General features: G+C 43.8%; 1 protein-coding gene across 1 annotated transcript in view; it reads right to left on the bottom strand.

Annotated features, from left to right (window-relative positions):
- Positions 1 to 19,349, bottom strand: part of LOC308323308 (voltage-dependent T-type calcium channel subunit alpha-1I-like) — a gene marked incomplete at its 3' end in the record, with an annotated part of 202,182 nt that overhangs the window by 108,987 nt on the left and 73,846 nt on the right. Inside the window, exon 4 of the mRNA XM_080775029.1 lies at positions 9,619 to 9,716. Coding sequence (XP_080631155.1) covers positions 9,619 to 9,716 — 98 coding nt within the window. The remainder of the gene's footprint in view (positions 1 to 9,618; positions 9,717 to 19,349) is intronic.

Below are 19,349 nucleotides of genomic sequence, written 5' to 3'. Positions count from 1 at the left end.
TCACTCTAACCCAATAAACAGACTATATGAAAATCTATTTACCACGTATAGCATTGCTACACGTTGTGAGCTTGTAGATCTATTTAAAAAAATATATATATTTTGAAAATTTTGCGATGTCATGGCACCATTATTTTCAGATGCAGGTCCAAAACCACTGCACCAGCAAACCACTGCACCAGGATATGCATGCCTGGAAGCACACACACACACACACAGTTAACACAGGAGAGTCAAACTGGCATCCGGTCGGGAGGTAGCACATCGTCATTATCTCCCCATTCATTTGTCTGTCTGTGCACGCATATACGTGTATAGTGTGCGTATAGTGTGCGTGCATGCGTGCGTGCGTGCAGCTATAGTTTTCTATACTACTGGTCCGACCAGTGTCATATTTCTTGTGCCTGCTGGCAGCGGGCCAACCACCTCAATCCCCGGATATTTGTCTAATCGGCCGACAAACAACATGTCACTGTTGCGCAGAGCAATCATCCCTCCAGTCTATGGGATGCGTGTCCTGCTCGGGCTATGGATCAGTAGCCGTAACTAGTAATGGATGGCTGGCTGTCTTGTCTGGGCCAACATGCCTCCACCCCCCGCCGCTCCGCCCCCACCTCCCCTCTCAGGGGAGGCGGATGAGACGCGAGCCTGCGTGTCAAGCATGCCATGAGCCGTGTTAACCTGAAGCCAGAGCCAGATTCAAACTCGGAACCATCTGTGGGATTTTCCATTGACTGGTGTCGCAGAGGGACTCAGTCAAAGAACTGCAGAATGAGCCTCCTTAAAATACCTTGTTGTCTCCACCAGGCCGAAGGCATGTGGAGAGAGTATGTTTTGCACTCCGTCTGTGTGTGTGCGTCTGTGTGTGTGTGTGTGTGTGTGTGTGTGTGTGTGTGTGTGTGTGTGTGCTTGCGTGCATCCGTCCGTCCGTCCATCCGTCTGCCTGCCTCATTCCCTGCTATTTTTAACTATGGAACTTATATCATGAATGCACCGTATGTATTTCACACAGCCCATGTTGATATCTGAGCTGTTTTTCCGGTTTCTTTCTCCACCTCTTACGATGACTGAGCTACGACAAATAATTTCATCCACAGTTTTACTTACACTTGTAAATCTGTGATGAGCTGTTCTGCCTGTGGCGGAAACAAAAGATGCTTGCTAATGGCTATTTCCTGTGATTTTTTTGGGGGGATTGTCATTGAACAGGGATGGGACAGATCTGTCCAATAAGGCTAAAACGTTTAAATTGAGCGACCGTCTGATGGTCAAGCCTCTGACTACATTAAATGCAAGATTACATATTTTAATTGTAACCTTTTATACATGAGTAAAGTCAACATTGTAGCAGCAAAACGATAAAGAATAGCAACAATAGTAGGACAATCATTGTTGTGTTCTGCTCCTGTCTCCCTTCTCGTCTGGACCAACCATTCACCTCCAGTAGACGCCAGTCAGGTGGGTGTAGGTGCAGTTGTAGACAGAAGCCCACCAGTACGTTTCTTCTAATTTAGGTGATAGAGATATGGAATCTTTTGCTCTGGTTTGGGCCCTCCAATGCATTGGGGTGTATGATAGATCAAGGGCGTTGTGTTTGGTGGTGTACATTGATGCCCCTGCTCTGCCTGCCTTGCTTGTCTGTGAACGGGTACCTTGTAAGCAGAGCAGGGAGGCTCGTTGACTAGATTGGGAACATCTGGTACCTGGTGATTTCCTATAGGTGTTATAATCTGTCTCTCAGACACCTTGGTTTGTGTTTGCCTTCTGGTATCTACACTGCACCACATCATGGTATCATTCTGGTATCTACACTGCACCACATCATGGTATCATTCTGGTATCTACACTGCACCACATCATGGTATCATTCTGGTATCTACACTGCACCACATCATGGTATCATTCTGGTATCTACACTGCACCACATCATGGTATCATTCTGGTATCTACACTGCACCACATCATGGTATCATTCTGGTATCTACACTGCACCACATCATGGTATCATTCTGGTATCTACACTGCACTACATCATGGTATCATTCTGGTATCTACACTGCACCACATCACACCCGTGTGAAGTGACGGGCGCATCATACATCATACATCATACATCATCTCATTCCAGCCAATCATATTTTGCGTCCACAATTTGGACACAAAATGTTTGGACGCTGGCCATTCATTGTCAATGGCATTCAATGTTTGTGTTTACACTCTAGTTGTTTTACACAAACACTCAAAACTAGTCAGGTGGTGGTAGCAAAGCAATGTTTGTGTTCACACAAACCCTCAAAGCTGGACAATTTAGTTTAAAATAAAAACATTTTTGCTAGAATTTTTGTGGGCTCTCTTTTTCTTTCTTTCGCAAGCACGCACGCACGCAAGCATGCACTCACGCACGCACGCACACACACACACACACACACACACACACACACGTCGCCATATTGTATGATATGAGATGACAGTGACAGCTGTGTCTGCCCTCAGATACATTGTTAATTTCCACCACAATCAATAAATAAATACCACCGCAACCCTGTGTTGAGAGTGAGTGAAGCTGAGCAGCCTTAGAAAGGTAAACATGAAGCAGAAGAAGGAGTCCATATATACTGTATACTGCTACCACAGCATCGCACACAGATCAGGAGGAATAACACCAAGAAGGGAAACAGGTGGGCAGCAGGAAGGAGAGAGAGAGGGGAAAGAAATGAAGACAGTGATGGAGGAGTGAGAGGATAAACAGAGGGGGATAGAGTGTGTATTCTTTGTGAGATCTTCCAAGGTGAACGCTGGCATACAGTGCACAGTAAATACAGCACTACCACATTGAGGTATATTCCGCTTCACTTAGTGAATAAAACATTAGTCTGACCTGTCTGTGTGCGTGGTATATAGAATGTTAATGAAATGCAACACGACTGTGGTGGTTTTAATTGTGTAGCAAATCTGTCTGATGACTAAAAGCATTAATGTCTCCCCTGACCCAGAGGGAATTCCCCATTTAGGCTATAGTGGATATTTGGATAAGATGTCAGCTTTTGTCGACGGGGGTCAAAATCGAGGGCATTACAGTTGGTCTACCAGCTGTTCTGTTGAGAAATGCAGATCTTGTGGTCAGATAGAAATGCAGATATTGTGGTCAGATAGAAATGCAGATATTGTGGTCAGATAGGAGCATGCAAGGCATAAATAGTGCAACAGTATAAATGTTGGCGCTTGTGGGTTCAAATCCCGTGTAGGATGTGACATTTGCGAATTGCAACTTTTAAGATCTACAGTATACATTTCACATGCCCAAAATGACTTTATAGAGCTTGAACAGTGTTTAACCTCACCAGAACCACGCAGAATGAGTGAAATACACAAACGCACTCACGCACGCAAGCAGGCACGCACGGCTGCCATTCTCATAAGCATAATGCTGTAGCATATAGTCAGGACACAGGGGTCTCCAATCTCATGAACATAATGCTGTACTAGTATATAGTCAGGACACAGGGGTTTCCAATCTCATGAACATAATGCTGTACTAGTATATAGTCAGGACACAGGGGTCTCCAATCTCATGAACATAATGCTGTACTAGTATATAGTCAGGACACAGGGGTCTCCAGTCTCATGAACATAATGCTGTACTAGTATATAGTCAGGACACAGGGGTCTCCAGTCTCATGAACATAATGCTGTACTAGTATATAGTCAGGACACAGGGGTCTCCAATCTCATGAACATAATGCTGTACTAGTATATAGTCAGGACACAGGGGTCTCCAGTCTCATGAACATAAAGCTGTAGTATATATCAGGACTCAGGGGTCTCCAGTCTCATGAACATAATGCTGTAGTATATATCAGGACACAGGGGTCTCCAGTCTCATGAACATGATGCTGTAGTATATATCAGGACACAGGGGTCTCCAGTCTCATGAACATGATGCTGTAGTAGTCAGGCACAGGGGTCTCCAGTCTCATGAACATGATGCTGTAGTATATAGTCAGGACACAGGGGTCTCCAATCTCATGAACATAATGCTGTAGTATATATCAGGACACAGGGGTCTCCAGTCTCATGAACATGATGCTGTAGTATATATCAGGACACAGGGGTCTCCAGTCTCATGAACATAAAGCTGTATATATATCAGGACACAGGGGTCTCCAGTCTCATGAACATGATGCTGTAGTAGTCAGGCACAGGGGTCTCCAGTCTCATGAACATGATGCTGTAGTATATATCAGGACACAGGGGTCTCCAGTCTCATGAACATAATGCTGTAGTATATATCAGGACACAGGGGTCTCCAGTCTCATGAACATAATGCTGTAGTATATATCAGGACACAGGGGTCTCCAGTCTCATGAACATGATGCTGTAGTATATATCAGGACACAGGGGTCTCCAGTCTCATGAACATGATGCTGTAGTATATATCAGGACACAGGGGTCTCCAGTCTCATGAACATAATGCTGTAGTATATATCAGGACACAGGGGTCTCCAGTCTCATGAACATAATGCTGTAGTATATATCAGGACACAGGGGTCTCCAGTCTCATGAACATGATGCTGTATATATATCAGGACACAGGGGTCTCCAGTCTCATGAACATAATGCTGTATAGTATATACAGGGGTCTCCAGTCTCATGAACATGATGCTGTAGTATATATCAGGACACAGGGGTCTCCAGTCTCATGAACATAATGCTGTATAGTATATACAGGGGTCTCCAGTCTCATGAACATGATGCTGTAGTATATATCAGGACACAGGGGTCTCCAGTCTCATGAACATAATGCTGTATAGTATATACAGGGGTCTCCAGTCTCATGAACATAAAGCTGTATAGTATATAGTATATACAGGGGTCTCCAGCGAGATTGGATGGAATCTGATTACAGGAAGGCAAAAGTGTCCCCTTGTCGGAGGATAATGACCTCATCCCCCGTGGGAAGGCCCGTCCCACGGTGATGACATACTGGGATGTGATTAGTGGAAGATAATGACACATGATTGGGCGAGATAGAGATAGAGATAGAGAGAGAGAGAGACCGACTGACGAGATCAAAGAAAGAACCACGCACTGGGACACCTGGGAGTGTGTGTGTGTGTGTGTGTGTGTGTGTGTGTGTGTGTGTGTGTGTGTGTGCGTGCGTGCGTGCGTGTGTGCATTTGTCTCTGTGTGTAGTTGCGTGTGGCTTGTGTGTTTGTAGGTAGCACACTGATAGAGATAGAGAGAGACCGACTGACGAGATCAAAGAAAGAACCACGCACTGGGACACCTGGGAGTGTGTGTGTGTGTGTGTGTGTGTGTGTGTGTGTGTGTGTGTGTGTGTGTGTGTGTGTGTGTGTGTGTGTGTGTGTGTGTGTGTGTGTGTGTGTGTGTGTGTGTGTGTGTGTGTGTGTGTGTGTGTGTGTGTGTGTGTGTGTGTGTGCGTGCGTGCGTGCGTGCGTGCGTGCGTGCGTGCATGCGTGCGTGCGTGCGTGCGTGCGTGCGTTTGTCTCTGTGTGTAGTTGCGTGTGGCTTGTGTGTTTGTAGGTGGCACACTGCATGGGTTTAAAGCATAAAGACATTTCAGCAGGAGGTTAATGCTTCACAATTACTACAACATTACAGTATGGACACTGCTGAGAGGATGACTGACAGGGGGAGAGAGAGAGAGAGAGAGAGAGAGAGAGAGAGAGAGAGAGAGAGAGAGAGAGATAGAGAGGAGAGAGAGAGACAGACAGACAGACGTGGCAAAATACAAAGAAATTTAATGTTCACACTTTTAGAGCAGTCTTAATGAGGACATACCGTAATATTAGATGCAAAGAAATGTGTGTAAATTTGACTAATAAGACCAGCGAGTCTATGCACATTGCGGTGGACGAATTAAATCCTTTGTCCAACCGTTTTGTTGCAGGCTACAGCCTGGTTATTAAAGATTATCTGCCCGTGTGTCTCTCTATCTGCTTGTAGCTAATGTGTTTGCTGTGTCGTCGTGTGATGCAGAGCGGTTGTGTTGCTGATTGTCTCGGGTGGCGGCCGGAGGCTGCAGTCTAAATGTGCTTGTTCCCCCTGGGTTAGGGTGGAGGGGGGGCTTCGTCATTAGAACACCACACTCCCATTAGGACTAATTGGGTGGACAGACGGAGAGATGGATGGTATGGAGGAGGAAGAGGAGAGAGGGAGGAAGGAGACGAGTCCCATGGGGATGGAAGAAAGAAAGAAAGAAATAAGCCAACAAACACAAGATGAAAGGAACAGTCTCGCTCGCGCGCGCGCACACACACACACACACACACACACACACACACACACACACACACACACACACACACACACACACACACACACACACACACACACACACACACACACACACACACACACACACACACACACACACACACACACACACACACACACACACAGTGTATCACCAAGTGATCAATTCCGAACTCACACACACACAAACCTGCACACCAAACTACTTTATACCATATAATTCAATTAACATCTATATTTAATGAGCTCTACTACTAGTACTAGTGCACAGGCTGTTTTAAATATTGATAGGTTAGGTTTACAGCGTCATTATCTTCACCTAAAAGGCAAATTATGGCAATTAAGGAGAGAAGATTTAACGCGTCTGTAGGATGCATTTGTAGCAAAGCGTCTCAGAGCCTCTGGCTGAAGAAAGCTAATATCTTCCCCGACCTAGCGGGGAAGATATTAGCTATTAGGAGGAGGTTTGGCGAGAGGGGCCCTCGCCAAACCTCCTCCTAATATCTAATATCTAATATCTTATGGTTAAGGTGTCTTCAGTGTCTCTTCCCGACGGGAACGTTTTGAATCCCAGGCGTTACACATTCAATCAATTAGAAATGTATGAGATTGAACAGGGTTCAGTTCATTATGTGATGGGATACACACACCGTCAGAGGTTCATTTACACTATTAGAGTTCCATCAACCTCCAAGGATGATGTGTAACCTTTGCTCTCACCCACAGGGAGATGGGGTAGAATCATTTAAAATGCCTGTGATTCTGAGGTACCGTACAGTGTATATATGAGAGAGAGAGAGAGAGAGAGAGAGAGAGAGAGAGAGAGAGAGAGAGAGAGTTGGGGGGGGGGGGGCACGGGGATGGAGCAATCAAGCCAGTCTCACGCTCAAACACATACGGTCACATAAGCAGACACTGTATCCCGTATACATGCTCAACATCTCTCACAGCTTTCTCTCTCTGTCTGTAGAAATGTTCTCCAATCACCAGCATATAATGGACAAAAGTGTTACAAAGTAACGCGCTACTGTAACGGATCTACTTTTAGCTTAAAAAAAAATCCAATCATAGACACAGTTGTTGTCTTATGGGAAAAACACACAAGCACGGCAAAACGCCAACCACCCACACACACAGGGCCACCATGCAGAAATTGTGTAATGCACAATTATTTTAAAATGTACTTGCAAACTGTGCTTTGTAGACACACTTGTGTGTGATATATACTGTACAAACGGTACACTCCAGCTCTCTCTATCTTTGTCTCAGAATCACAGGCATTTTAAATGATTCTACCCCATCGCCCTGTGGGTGAGAGCAAAGTGTACACATCATCCTTATTCCTTGGAGGTTGTATAACTCTAATAGTGTAAAAATGAACCTGATAAACTCCAGTAGTGTGAGGCGAGTTTAAGGGACAGTTTCCACATCAGCAAGGCTGTCAGGCTGCTGAACAGGCACTGAGCCCAGTCACCATGTCAATCATAATATAAGCTCCCGTTACACTGGCACTATCGCTATAGTATATGACGTGAATATTCTCCATTCCAGCACAACTCATACATATTTGATAGCTGATGCTATGGGATGTCTCTTACTTGCAGAGACATGAAAAAAAGAGACAGAGGTAAGTAAGTAGCCTTGGGAAGGAATGGTTTCCGAGCCATATGGCCCATAGGAGCTTATCTCCTGTTTCTGTAGCGTGAAGCAGCTTGATGTGCAAGTACGCCTCCTGGAAATGACACTAGTATGTTGCAGAGACCAACCCTGCAGTCCTTCACCCTTGATGCTGAGTGCCAGGCCTCCCAATCTCCAGGCAGACACTAAACAAGGCCACTGAGACTGATGTACTATACTTTGTGTTTCATACTATTATATTTTATATTGCTTTGTCTTCCCCCCAAAGTGTTATTATTATTTTGACAGTACAAAATGTAATTCAATCCACTCATTTACCCATGTAAACTTGGGATGTGACAAGTAAAGAGAATTTGAAGTTGATGTTGATGTTGCTGGCACAGATTTGCTCTGGGGCATCATGGGAGCATACACGCACCGTCAATTACAATGCAATATTAAAGTGCAATAAATGGTTTTCATCTCGAAGAGAGAGTCTGACTGAATATCATGAATCAAAAACACAGTGGAAGAAACACCGTTTCCAGGTTTTGTTGAGGTTGTTGGGATGTATTTTAAACTCTACCAAGCAGGAAGCCAAATCAAATGTCCAAATGTAATTTGTGTCACTGTCAAAAATCACAAAGCAGCAGTCTCCCAGTGTGAATCTTACTATTGGCATGGGAAAACATACGTTTACATTGCCAAAACAAAAGTGGACAGACGCACACGCACACGCGCACGCGCACACACACACACACACACACACACACACACACACACACACACACACACACACACACACACGCGCACACACGCACACGCACACGCACACATACACACACAATAACCATTTCTTAGCAGCTATAATGTTTTGTTTTGTTATTAAATCTGTTATATACAGCAGCTCCTGTACGGCCATATTGACTGGCCTGCCCCGTCATCTTATAGGCTCATTCATCTGTGCTCTTTTATCTCCACCGTTACTCTGGTGAATCAGTGCAGACTAAATATGCTCTTACTTCTGTAAAACATGGTGGAACGTGCTGTCTGAGGTCACTAAAATGGTATCCGTCCCCACTGAATTAATCATAATATGCAGGGCTTTTATGTATTTTCCCATCTGTGCTTGTACTGTTTTGCAAAAGGATTCAAAAGCCTCTCTCGGTGAGAGAGTGATGTACCAGACAGATTCAATATGTTTGTGCCTTGTTCACCAAAGATATCTGACCTGTTTGTGCTTTCTGTCATCATGTAGAGGTTTGCACAATTACAGTTACAATGTCAAGGACAAGGACAACCAGCTTGATATTAACTTGACAACGGACCCCCATTTGATACCATTTTCATCTCAGTGTTAATTTACATAGGTTGTGCATTACCCATTCACACACACACATACACCAATGGTGTTGGAAACCATGCAAGGCACCAACCAGCACATCAAGAGCAATTAGGGGTATTTTGCCCAAGGACACTTCGACACTAACTCTGGGGGAGCCCGTGGGTTCGAACTGGCAACCTTGCGGTTACCATCCGGCCACTCTACCCCTGAACCACCGCCGCACAGTCAGATGCATGCACACGCACACGCACACGCACACGCACACACACACACACACACACACACACACACACACACACACACACACACACACACACACACACACACACACACACACACACACACACACACACACACACACACATACAGGATCTACTCACTGGGTACTCTGTTGATGGCTTTCAGAGGTCGCAGGACGCGGACTGTCCTGATTGCTGATAAGTTGATATTCTGAAGGTCTAATGAATACTCCACCATCCTGGAATGAGAGAGGGGGGGGGGTAAATAAATGTTTGATTCAATTAAAAGAAGAAAACAGACAATTGACTCAAAACATACAGTACATTGGAGCCATAGGTCCTGCATGCCCAGAACGCCGACACGACAGTCACTCATTTGCTGACCAACATGACTGCCATTATCTATCTTCAGCTTCTACACTGGAGGGTCAAAGAAGGCCATGAGACGTTCTTACCAATAAAGTACAGGTTGGATAGGGTTATGTGGTGTAACATTACGTCTATAGTCTAGCCGATACTGAGACATAAAGTCAATGCAGAATTGCCACCCAGAGTACAAATATTAGTCTGGCTTTGCTACAGTGAAATGTAAATATATGCTTCACTAACTGTGATGAAATAAGAGTAGCTGGGTCATGCTGGAATGAAGTGATAATGCAGTGATGCAGAGAATCGAGACAGATAAGGGCTGGCTCCTGCTACAGTTTCATACGGTTGTTTGGCTGTGTGAAATGCTGCAGATAGCACTTTATTTCTTGCGAATCCTTTCTAACCTGGGTGAGAAGTGACAAACTGAGTCCCCCAGGCGTCTAGCAGCGGTTCCCAATTTTTTTTAGCTCGTGACCCAAAAGAGAAGTTTCGAAAATAGCCAATCTACAAGCCGTCAACACGTCACATTTTGTCTACTTCTTAAAAGTTTTTTTCCCCCTCTAATTAATAGATTTTTCTTTTTTTTAGGTCCTAGGCTTCGATTCCCACTTCGGACACTGGGGGGCGTGTTCTCTCCTCCGTGTCATCAATACCAAATTACCAATACCCTAGGTGGGGTACCATTTCACCAATGGTTTGCCCAGAATAAGGAGTTGGAGTTAAAATGACGTATGCAGTTTACTTTTTCAGATGTACAGTACGGTACTCACAGTAGATGGAGAGCAAAGGGAGTAGTTTGTTTGTTCACAGTATGTTATTTAGATTAGACGGATGCTAGGTTTGATGCCTCCTACTGTAGGTACTTTATTTAGATTAGACAGATGCTAGGTTTGATGCCTCCTACTGTAGATTAGACAGATGCTAGGTTTGATGCCTCCTACTGTAGATTAGACAGATGCTAGGTTTGATGCCTCCTACTGTAGATTAGACAGATGCTAGGTTTGATGCCTCCTACTGTAGATTAGACAGATGCTAGGTTTGATGCCTCCTACTGTAGATTAGACAGATGCTAGGTTTGATGCCTCCTACTGTAGATTAGACAGATGCTAGGTTTGATGCCTCCTACTGTAGATTAGACAGATGCTAGGTTTGATGCCTCCTACTGTAGATTAGACAGATGCTAGGTTTGATGCCTCCTACTGTAGATTAGACAGATGCTAGGTTTGATGCCTCCTACTGTAGATTAGACAGATGCTAGGTTTGATGCCTCCTACTGTAGATTAGACAGATGCTAGGTTTGAGGCCTCCTACTGTAGATTAGACAGATGCTAGGTTTGAGGCCTCCTACTGTAGATTAGACAGATACTAGGTTTGATGCCTCCTACTGTAGATTAGACAGATGCTAGGTTTGATGCCTCCTACTGTAGATTAGACAGATGCTAGGTTTGAGGCCTCCTACTGTAGATTAGACAGATGCTAGGTTTGATGCCTCCTACTGTAGATTAGACAGATGCTAGGTTTGATGCCTCCTACTGTAGATTAGACAGATGCTAGGTTTGAGGCCTCCTACTGTAGATTAGACAGATGCTAGGTTTGATGCCTCCTACTGTAGATTAGACAGATACTAGGTTTGATGCCTCCTACTGTAGATTAGACAGATGCTAGGTTTGATGCCTCCTACTGTAGATTAGACAGATGCTAGGTTTGAGGCCTCCTACTGTAGATTAGACAGATGCTAGGTTTGATGCCTCCTACTGTAGATTAGACAGATGCTAGGTTTGATGCCTCCTACTGTAGATTAGACAGATGCTAGGTTTGAGGCCTCCTACTGTAGATTAGACAGATGCTAGGTTTGATGCCTCCTACTGTAGATTAGACAGATGCTAGGTTTGATGCCTCCTACTGTAGGTATTATTTAGATTAGACAGATGCTAGGTTTGATGCCTCCTACTGTAGATTAGACAGATGCTAGGTTTGATGCCTCCTACTGTAGGTATTATTTAGATTAGACAGATGCTAGGTTTGATGCCTCCTACTGTAGGTACTTTGTAGTCTGTTGACTATTCGTGCTGTTTACGGTGATCATGCACTTTTTTAAGTCGTTCTTTCTAAAATGCTTAAGTGCCTATACCTTCTAAATTGTAAACAGTGAAAAAGCATCAAAGGGGAATGAGAGTATACGCTGGAGGAGAAAAAAGGCAGGAGAGGCCATTCTACAGGCCTAGTAAAGTGTTGAAAAGAGCTCACATAGCTTCAGGGTATTGTTTGGCATTTGTTAGCTAGGTGTTTGTTAGCTACACCTGTGCTGCAGATAGCCTACGGTTCAGTTATAGCAGTTCAACAGCACATCATTCTAATTCATTAGGATGGCCAGATTAGCGTCACTTGTCAAGTGAATGAGAAATTAAAGCACTCGAGATTCAAGCTTAATTTCATCGTTATCTTGTGTACGAGTACACATAAGAGCAACATTAGTTGTCTGTGCCACGACGACAATTCAGATCGGCCTGTTATATATTTGGACAATAAAAAAGTACACGAACCCGTGGACTTAGTGCCCTTTAGCGATATTGACGTCATACTTCGGTCTCTCAAGACAGACTCAGCGCTCCGCAGCTGAATATGTCAGTATCTCCCATTTACAACGTGTAGAGTTATTATTAGGAATGCAAACATAGTAGCACCACCGGAAGAGGAGGGCTGAAGGAGAGTGAACATCAACCAAAAAAAGTGGAGATCTTTTGAATTTGGCACCCGTGTCGGGGTGCCAAATTCAAAGGTTCTCCCCCCCTTTTATGGTCGATGAGTTTCCAGATTGCCTCTCATATAATTCAGGTAATTGTCGGAAGAGTTTTGCTGGTCTATGAACACAAGATACATCCACAGTTTTCTATGAATCTAAGATAATTGATTGGTCAGTAGGCAGATTGCTAGGTGCTATTAGGAAAAAAAGTGAGCAGTGGAACTATACTACAATTTACAATTTAGGCATTTAGCAGACGCTCTTAATCCAGAGCGATTTACATTAAGCAAGAACAAAAAAGCATGGGAATACATCACATAAAAACATTTATCATGAAACATGCGTAAGCTAAGAAAGTACTGTAATTGTTATACTGTACTGAACTCCTGTATTTGTGCTGAAAAAGACTGGTGTTACACTAAAAACCTAGCTTCCCATCATGCACCTGTGCAGTGTGAAGCTCAACAGCGCCACTTTGAAAGCTTTGTGTGTCCCTATGTCTGTCTGTCTGTTTAGGGTACCAACAGGTGAGAAAGTGGCGCTGTTGCAATGGTCAAGAGGTGCATGCACGTCGCACGGCCACAAATTTCAACGGGTGCCGGATCCAAAAAAGTAACTATAAGAAAGGAGAGACGAGATCTGAACACCGTGGAGAGACAATACAACGTCTCCCTGTCACGTTGTGTTCTCTTTCCACTCTGTTGTCAATACATGCACATCCACCCGGTTGGCACACCTGGCTCACGTCACCAATGTTTTGAGCCGTCTGAATGAGTTGAACACGAGCTTTCAAGGAGACTACTGTACTTCCCCAAAAAAGTGGAAGACGCACAGGGGAACACCAGAGAGAGCTCTACTCCACTCATTTCATCCCCCCAGATTCGCCACAAACAACGGGATGCATTAATTCTACTATTATGCCACCAACATGTGGAATGCCCTACCAACAATCAAAAATAATAATAATAATAATAATAATAAAATGTGGAATGCAATCTATATGTAAAGCGCTTTGGATAAAAGGGCTATGTAAATGCAACATTTACCATCTTAATTCTTCAGAGAAACATTCTCGGAGGCTAGTGCATACAGTAAATATGTTGTTTTGTTCTCTCTGCAATAGTACTTATTTGTTTTGAAATTCAAGAGAACGCATAGATATGCCGGGTCCTAGACTCCAAAAAAGGTTGTCCTCAGGACTGCTCAAAATATTCAGGCGTTCCAATAAAACTCAATCAAATTGAGAGAACAGAGAGAAGAAAGAATTGCCTATGGCTCCAGGCCTTCAACTCCATGTCACGCCCGTTTGAACAATTTGTTATGATGTCATATGAAGTGAAACAAAATGCAGGTTGGCTGTCAGGCTGAAGAAAGACAATAGGAGGATGTGAGTCTGACAGTATGCACACACGTGCACTCACAAACACAAAGAAAAGTGTATTTTTTTCCATGTGATCGATTTTTGAGAGGGAGAGAGTTATGAAGAGGGCTCACTACACATTATAAATAGCCTCCTCTCTCCATCTCTGTATTCTATGTGTCAGTTCTCTTTAATCACTGACCAGTTCACCTCATTTGGCCTTATTGATGTTTTCAAACCTAATAATCTCTGTGGTTCACTTAAAGACTGTGCATGACTGACAGACAAACAGAAAGACAGTGCTACTGTGGAGGATACTTGACGGACGGACGGACATATATACAGTATACAGTATAATGAGTACCGGTATATCTTTCCAATCGCATCTCCTGTTTCAGTCAAATGTTGTATGGGGATGTCATCTGGAGAGTGGAGGTGTATTATGCGATATGTATACATTATCCATAATTGATAATGATGATGATAATTATGATGATGATAATGTATTGGTGTTATTGCTAATGGCCCATAATGATGTGCACTTTACTTTTCCAATTCTCTTGTTTTGGATCCCAGGGCGTGAACACTAGCTGGCAGGCTTACAAAGGATGTCTGCCTGCGTGTCTAAAGATCATTTCACATCTTAGATCTTGGTGGTGATAAGGATTTGACACATATCATGTGATGGGACTCCCCTGCTTCAGACATTGAAACAACAGGGCTCTCCTGTCTCATGTGACTCACATGTTGACAAGGATGTACTGTATTGATCTTGAGAGTGAAAAATGAAACCACATGGTTTCATTGTACGGTCTCAAGAGTTACATTATTGTCTGTGTTACTTAATTTACAAGAAGAATTAGAAAAAGTAGAAGAATTGTTCTTTTGGTCAACGTTTGCCTGTTACCAACATCAATACAGCATGGACTTGTGGACAAAATCTTATCCAACGATAACAACAAAATATAAGTTTTGTGTCTGAGAGGCCAAATCTCATCGAATGGTGGTCTGTGGCTCACTGGCTCAAATACCAAATAAATAATGGACTTTGATATGAAAAGGGGTGAAAACCACTGAGCTCGGTATGCAACTTCAGCAGATGGCCACTTGCTGGGGGGGTAACTACCTGTCAGTGGGGAGTGTTGGCTGATGAATGAATATCAACATCCTAATACATCCTAATACAGGGGGGTCAAATTGTGACAGACAATTCCACCTGTCAAAATATGACCCCAAAATATAGACACTCATGGCCCTATATCATCCTTCCTGAGGAGTGAACTACCTGTCAGTGGGGAGTGTTGGCTGGGAGGAGGAGTAGGACTAACTAGGCCCTATACTGTACGTATCACCTGGCTCAGGGTGCTTCTAGCAAGGTCCGTCTGCCTTGTTTTAAATGTGACAACCTACAATGTTGTTGGGAGTGAGAACAGTACTTTCCAGCGGGAATGTTGAAAAGCCAAATGGCCAATGGGTGACGTGGCAGGTGCTTTTGCACCAACTCGTTACTATAATACGACCTGGAATTATAAAGTATCCATGGGACTCTGAGTGGACCCGTTATAAAGTGGTGGTTTTTAAGATTAGACTAATCAAAAAGACAGATTCCTCCCACTTCTCTTCAGATCGCCTTAATCATTCTTAGACATATTTTATAGTCTCCCCAACGCTTTCATCAGGGTGCTGCACTGATGCTTCATCTGTCTCAGCATTTTGCAATTTCCCTCACAGCAGTCGGTTTAGCAAAAATATGCTTCTTAAGTGTGCAGATAATATATAGTAGCTAACTGAGCCACTCGCTGTGCACAGTAAAATCCTCAGTGTTAATTCATAATTAAACACTAAACTTAAATGCTGAAATCCAATCCATTCATGTCCTACACAGAAGTCAAACCAGGGTATCCTACATGGGAGACCAAATTCCTACCACTCCTCCAAGACAGAACATACACTTGCCCAGGAGAAATATTATGCTTCAAGCAGTACTAGTGGAAAAAGTAGGTGCCCTATAACACCATTAGTATCTTAAAACTAGAAGAGTAGAGAGACCATGATCTCCTAGCACTGTGACTGCAAGATGGTTTCAAATACAAATTTATAAAATGCAGACATGCCTGTGTTAGGCCAGTCAATCTAAACTAAAAAGGGGTGTGACCCAAAAGAAATTGCAATAGTAATCGTTCAAGCTTTTTTATGATCCCAATTGGTGTCATCCAAATAACATATTCAAATTTGTAAATTAAATAATTAGTGGATCATTGTAAATGCAGGGGTTGAAAGATGGGTACATTTTCATTATGCTTTAAGTAGCATGTGACGTGTCAAACCTAAGGGGTTTTCATGATTCTGAATCCATTGCAAGCATTAGTTTTGCACAAAAACACTCCTTGGGCTAACGGCCATAGCCATCATCTCAAATGTGATGAGGTCATCACATTTGGCACGGGGCTATGGCCCGGGGATGTGCAGTGCCAAGTTGAAATTTGGTCGGAGGGGCGGTCGCCCAGAGAACCTAAAAACGGCCATTGTCCATATCTGTCTGTCTGCGGGTCCCCCAGGGGTCTATGCCTTTTTTCCCTCTAGCCCAGAAAAAGTTCCTGCTATATCTGCTATTTCTCCCCAGAATATGGGGCTGCTATAGACGAATCCACAGAGAGGTGCCCTGGGCGCGGCCATTACTGAGGTGTACCATTAACTGCTCCATGGATTAGTAGCAAATCAGTTAATGGCACACCTCAGTAATGCGCATGCCTAGGGCACCCCTCTGTGGATTTGTGTAAGATTCATGGTTAAATTACATTTGAGGAGTCGGAAAGGCTAGACAAAGTTATACAGTAATTAAATGCAGTCCATTTACCATACTGTGAAGCACATACTCAAGCGCTATAAGTTACGTTGTAGATTTCGATAATTTTGATAATTGTTACAAAACACATTAACCACTTCAGCCATACAGTATATAGGCCTAAATTTCAGCCATTTGAAAATAGCAGATCTACAAGCTCACAATGTGTCATATGGTGAGCTTTATAGATCTGCTATTTTCAAAGGATTTTGAACTTGAATGAGTAGGCTACTTTTACTTTTGGTAGGCCTACTTTAAGTACATTTTGATGTAAATATGTTGCCAATACTCTTACAGAGTGTTTCTGCATTGAGGCATTGATACTTTTTTTATTTTTATATATATATTTTATCCCACGATTTTGTAACCCATTTTTCACCCCTGTGTCAATCATCTAATGTGATCCTGGGCTCTACACACCCTCCACCAACCTAGTCCCCATATATGGGGGACAAGGGGAGAGCAACGGACTTGAACTCATGCTTCCTTCATGCCTGAGTGTCCAAGTTGCTCCTTTCCACTCCTCCTGTCCTGGTGGAGACTGAGGTGCAGAAATGCCAGGCTCTAGTCTAGAAGAAGACTGATGGAAATGTCAGAGCGTACTTTTAGTGGCCCAGCGGCCCTGATATTACACACAGCCTAGTACGATATAATCCTGCAGCACCTGCTCGCTCTAATGACTAGAGAACAAGGCGCTGGTTGAAAGGCTGCCCGCGCCCACTGGGAACACCACACTGGGAACGCCACAAGGGTAAAGGGGGAGTATTCCAAATTGACCCACATGGGTCCATTTGTAGACTTTCACTAGAGTTACACTCTGGATCATGCTGTTCAGACAAAAAACATACTGTACTCACTGTACGTAACCTACTCGATATCAGTGAGTCACAAATGCTACACAGTAAATGTGTGTTAAACTATGACGAAGAATGTTCGTTGACTAACTTTCTTCCCTGACGAAAACTAAAAACTAAATTTAGTGTACAGTGGTTCTCAAAGTTTTGAATTTCAAGGACCCTAATAACTCTGAGAGTGTGTAAATGGAACCAAATGGACTCGTAAGGGTCCATTTGATTCTCAGCGTTACACATCCCTTACGGGGCCATTTGGAACCCATAAGGACACTTTGAGACCCACAGCTGTGGCAGAGTGTTTCCAGTGAGCCAACATGCACAATAGCAGCACCCTGACTCTGTTTGACCAGAATGGAACAGAGCCTTCATTAGTATCATCGGTAAGGGAAGGGGCCCAATTTCTTTCCAAAATGGCCTGTGTGCATAGAGCCCATGCATTACTGTAGTCAGAGTAAGGGGCCACACCTAACCTTATTCTGTAATTATAAGTAATCCCTCAGAAGGATAAAGGGAGACAGGGAAGGGCATTGTGTGAGCACGGCAAGGACTAACAAATGGCTCCTTTCTAGTACAGGAAGTGTACCGCGTGCCGTGACATGCATTTCACAGGTTCTGGACGTGTTCCCTTTCATTACTCCACGGCTCGGTTTTCAGATTAGGTTCTCAGAACGTCATTTGAGCTCTGCTCAGAAGGCGGTACTACTAACCCTGAGTTCTGGAAACCCAGAAGTCACAACTTATACTAAACTTATTTCTAAAATAGCAGATCTGCAAGCTCACAACACATCACATTGCGACACGGTGTGAGCTTGTAGATTTTGTAACCGGTCCTAAACAGAACCGGAAGGACCCATGCAGGGTTACATGACTAAACCCTTCTCCCTCAGCCTTTTCTCCCCAAGTCTAACGCTGAACTACAGATATAAATGTGTCACACTCCTGACCCCCTGACCCACACCATGTATAATAAAGACATTACTCTCCTCTCTGGTGTGTTACGTCATTCCTCCAGGCGAGCCTCCTGTAATCCAGGCCTAGCACAGTTCAGAGCACGGCCTCTCAGCAACTTGTGCACTGAACACCCTGGGCTCCAATTTCGTCTCCGACTTTACCCAACCCTCACTTTACCCACACCTGCACTTTACCAGCTGCTGCCCGAAGATTACGGAGGAGCTTTCTCTGTCCCTTAATGGTATTTTGACCTGAGATCAGATTCTAAAAATGTCTTCTACATCCTGACAGTTTTCTGAAAAAGCTATGTTTCTATGTCAGTCGTTCTTCGATTTTTCAAAAATAGCAGACCTACAAGCGATGTCTTGTTTTTCGATGTGCACATGAAGAGATGATCTCACTATGGGGCTCAGTGGACTGTTCATGTTGCATAAAATATTAAATCATCTTTTTTCTCCTGAACAGAGTAGAGTTAGAGTGTGCCATGGTTTACCTTAGGCTAAATTCCAAGAAAACTGAGGTTATCACCTATAACCTCTCACCGCAATATCCACCTCTGGCAACAACAGGAGGCACTGTGCTGAGGCCTGGGCTCATGGGTCAACTCCGAGCAAGATCTGAAAGTGAGGAAGGCACTTGCATGGAGAGCCCTGAATGGCATGACCAGTGTATGGAACTCCAGCCTCCCCCGCCAAATCAAACTCAGCTTCTTCTATGCAACGGTGAAGTCTGTTCTTCTATACGACAGTG

This window comes from Protomyctophum bolini, assembly GCF_963924005.1.
Source record: "Protomyctophum bolini genome assembly, chromosome: 11".
Taxonomy (NCBI): Eukaryota; Metazoa; Chordata; class Actinopteri; order Myctophiformes; family Myctophidae; genus Protomyctophum; species Protomyctophum bolini.
The sequence above is the reverse complement of the archived record's forward strand: the minus strand, read 5'-3'. Positions and strand labels throughout refer to the sequence as shown.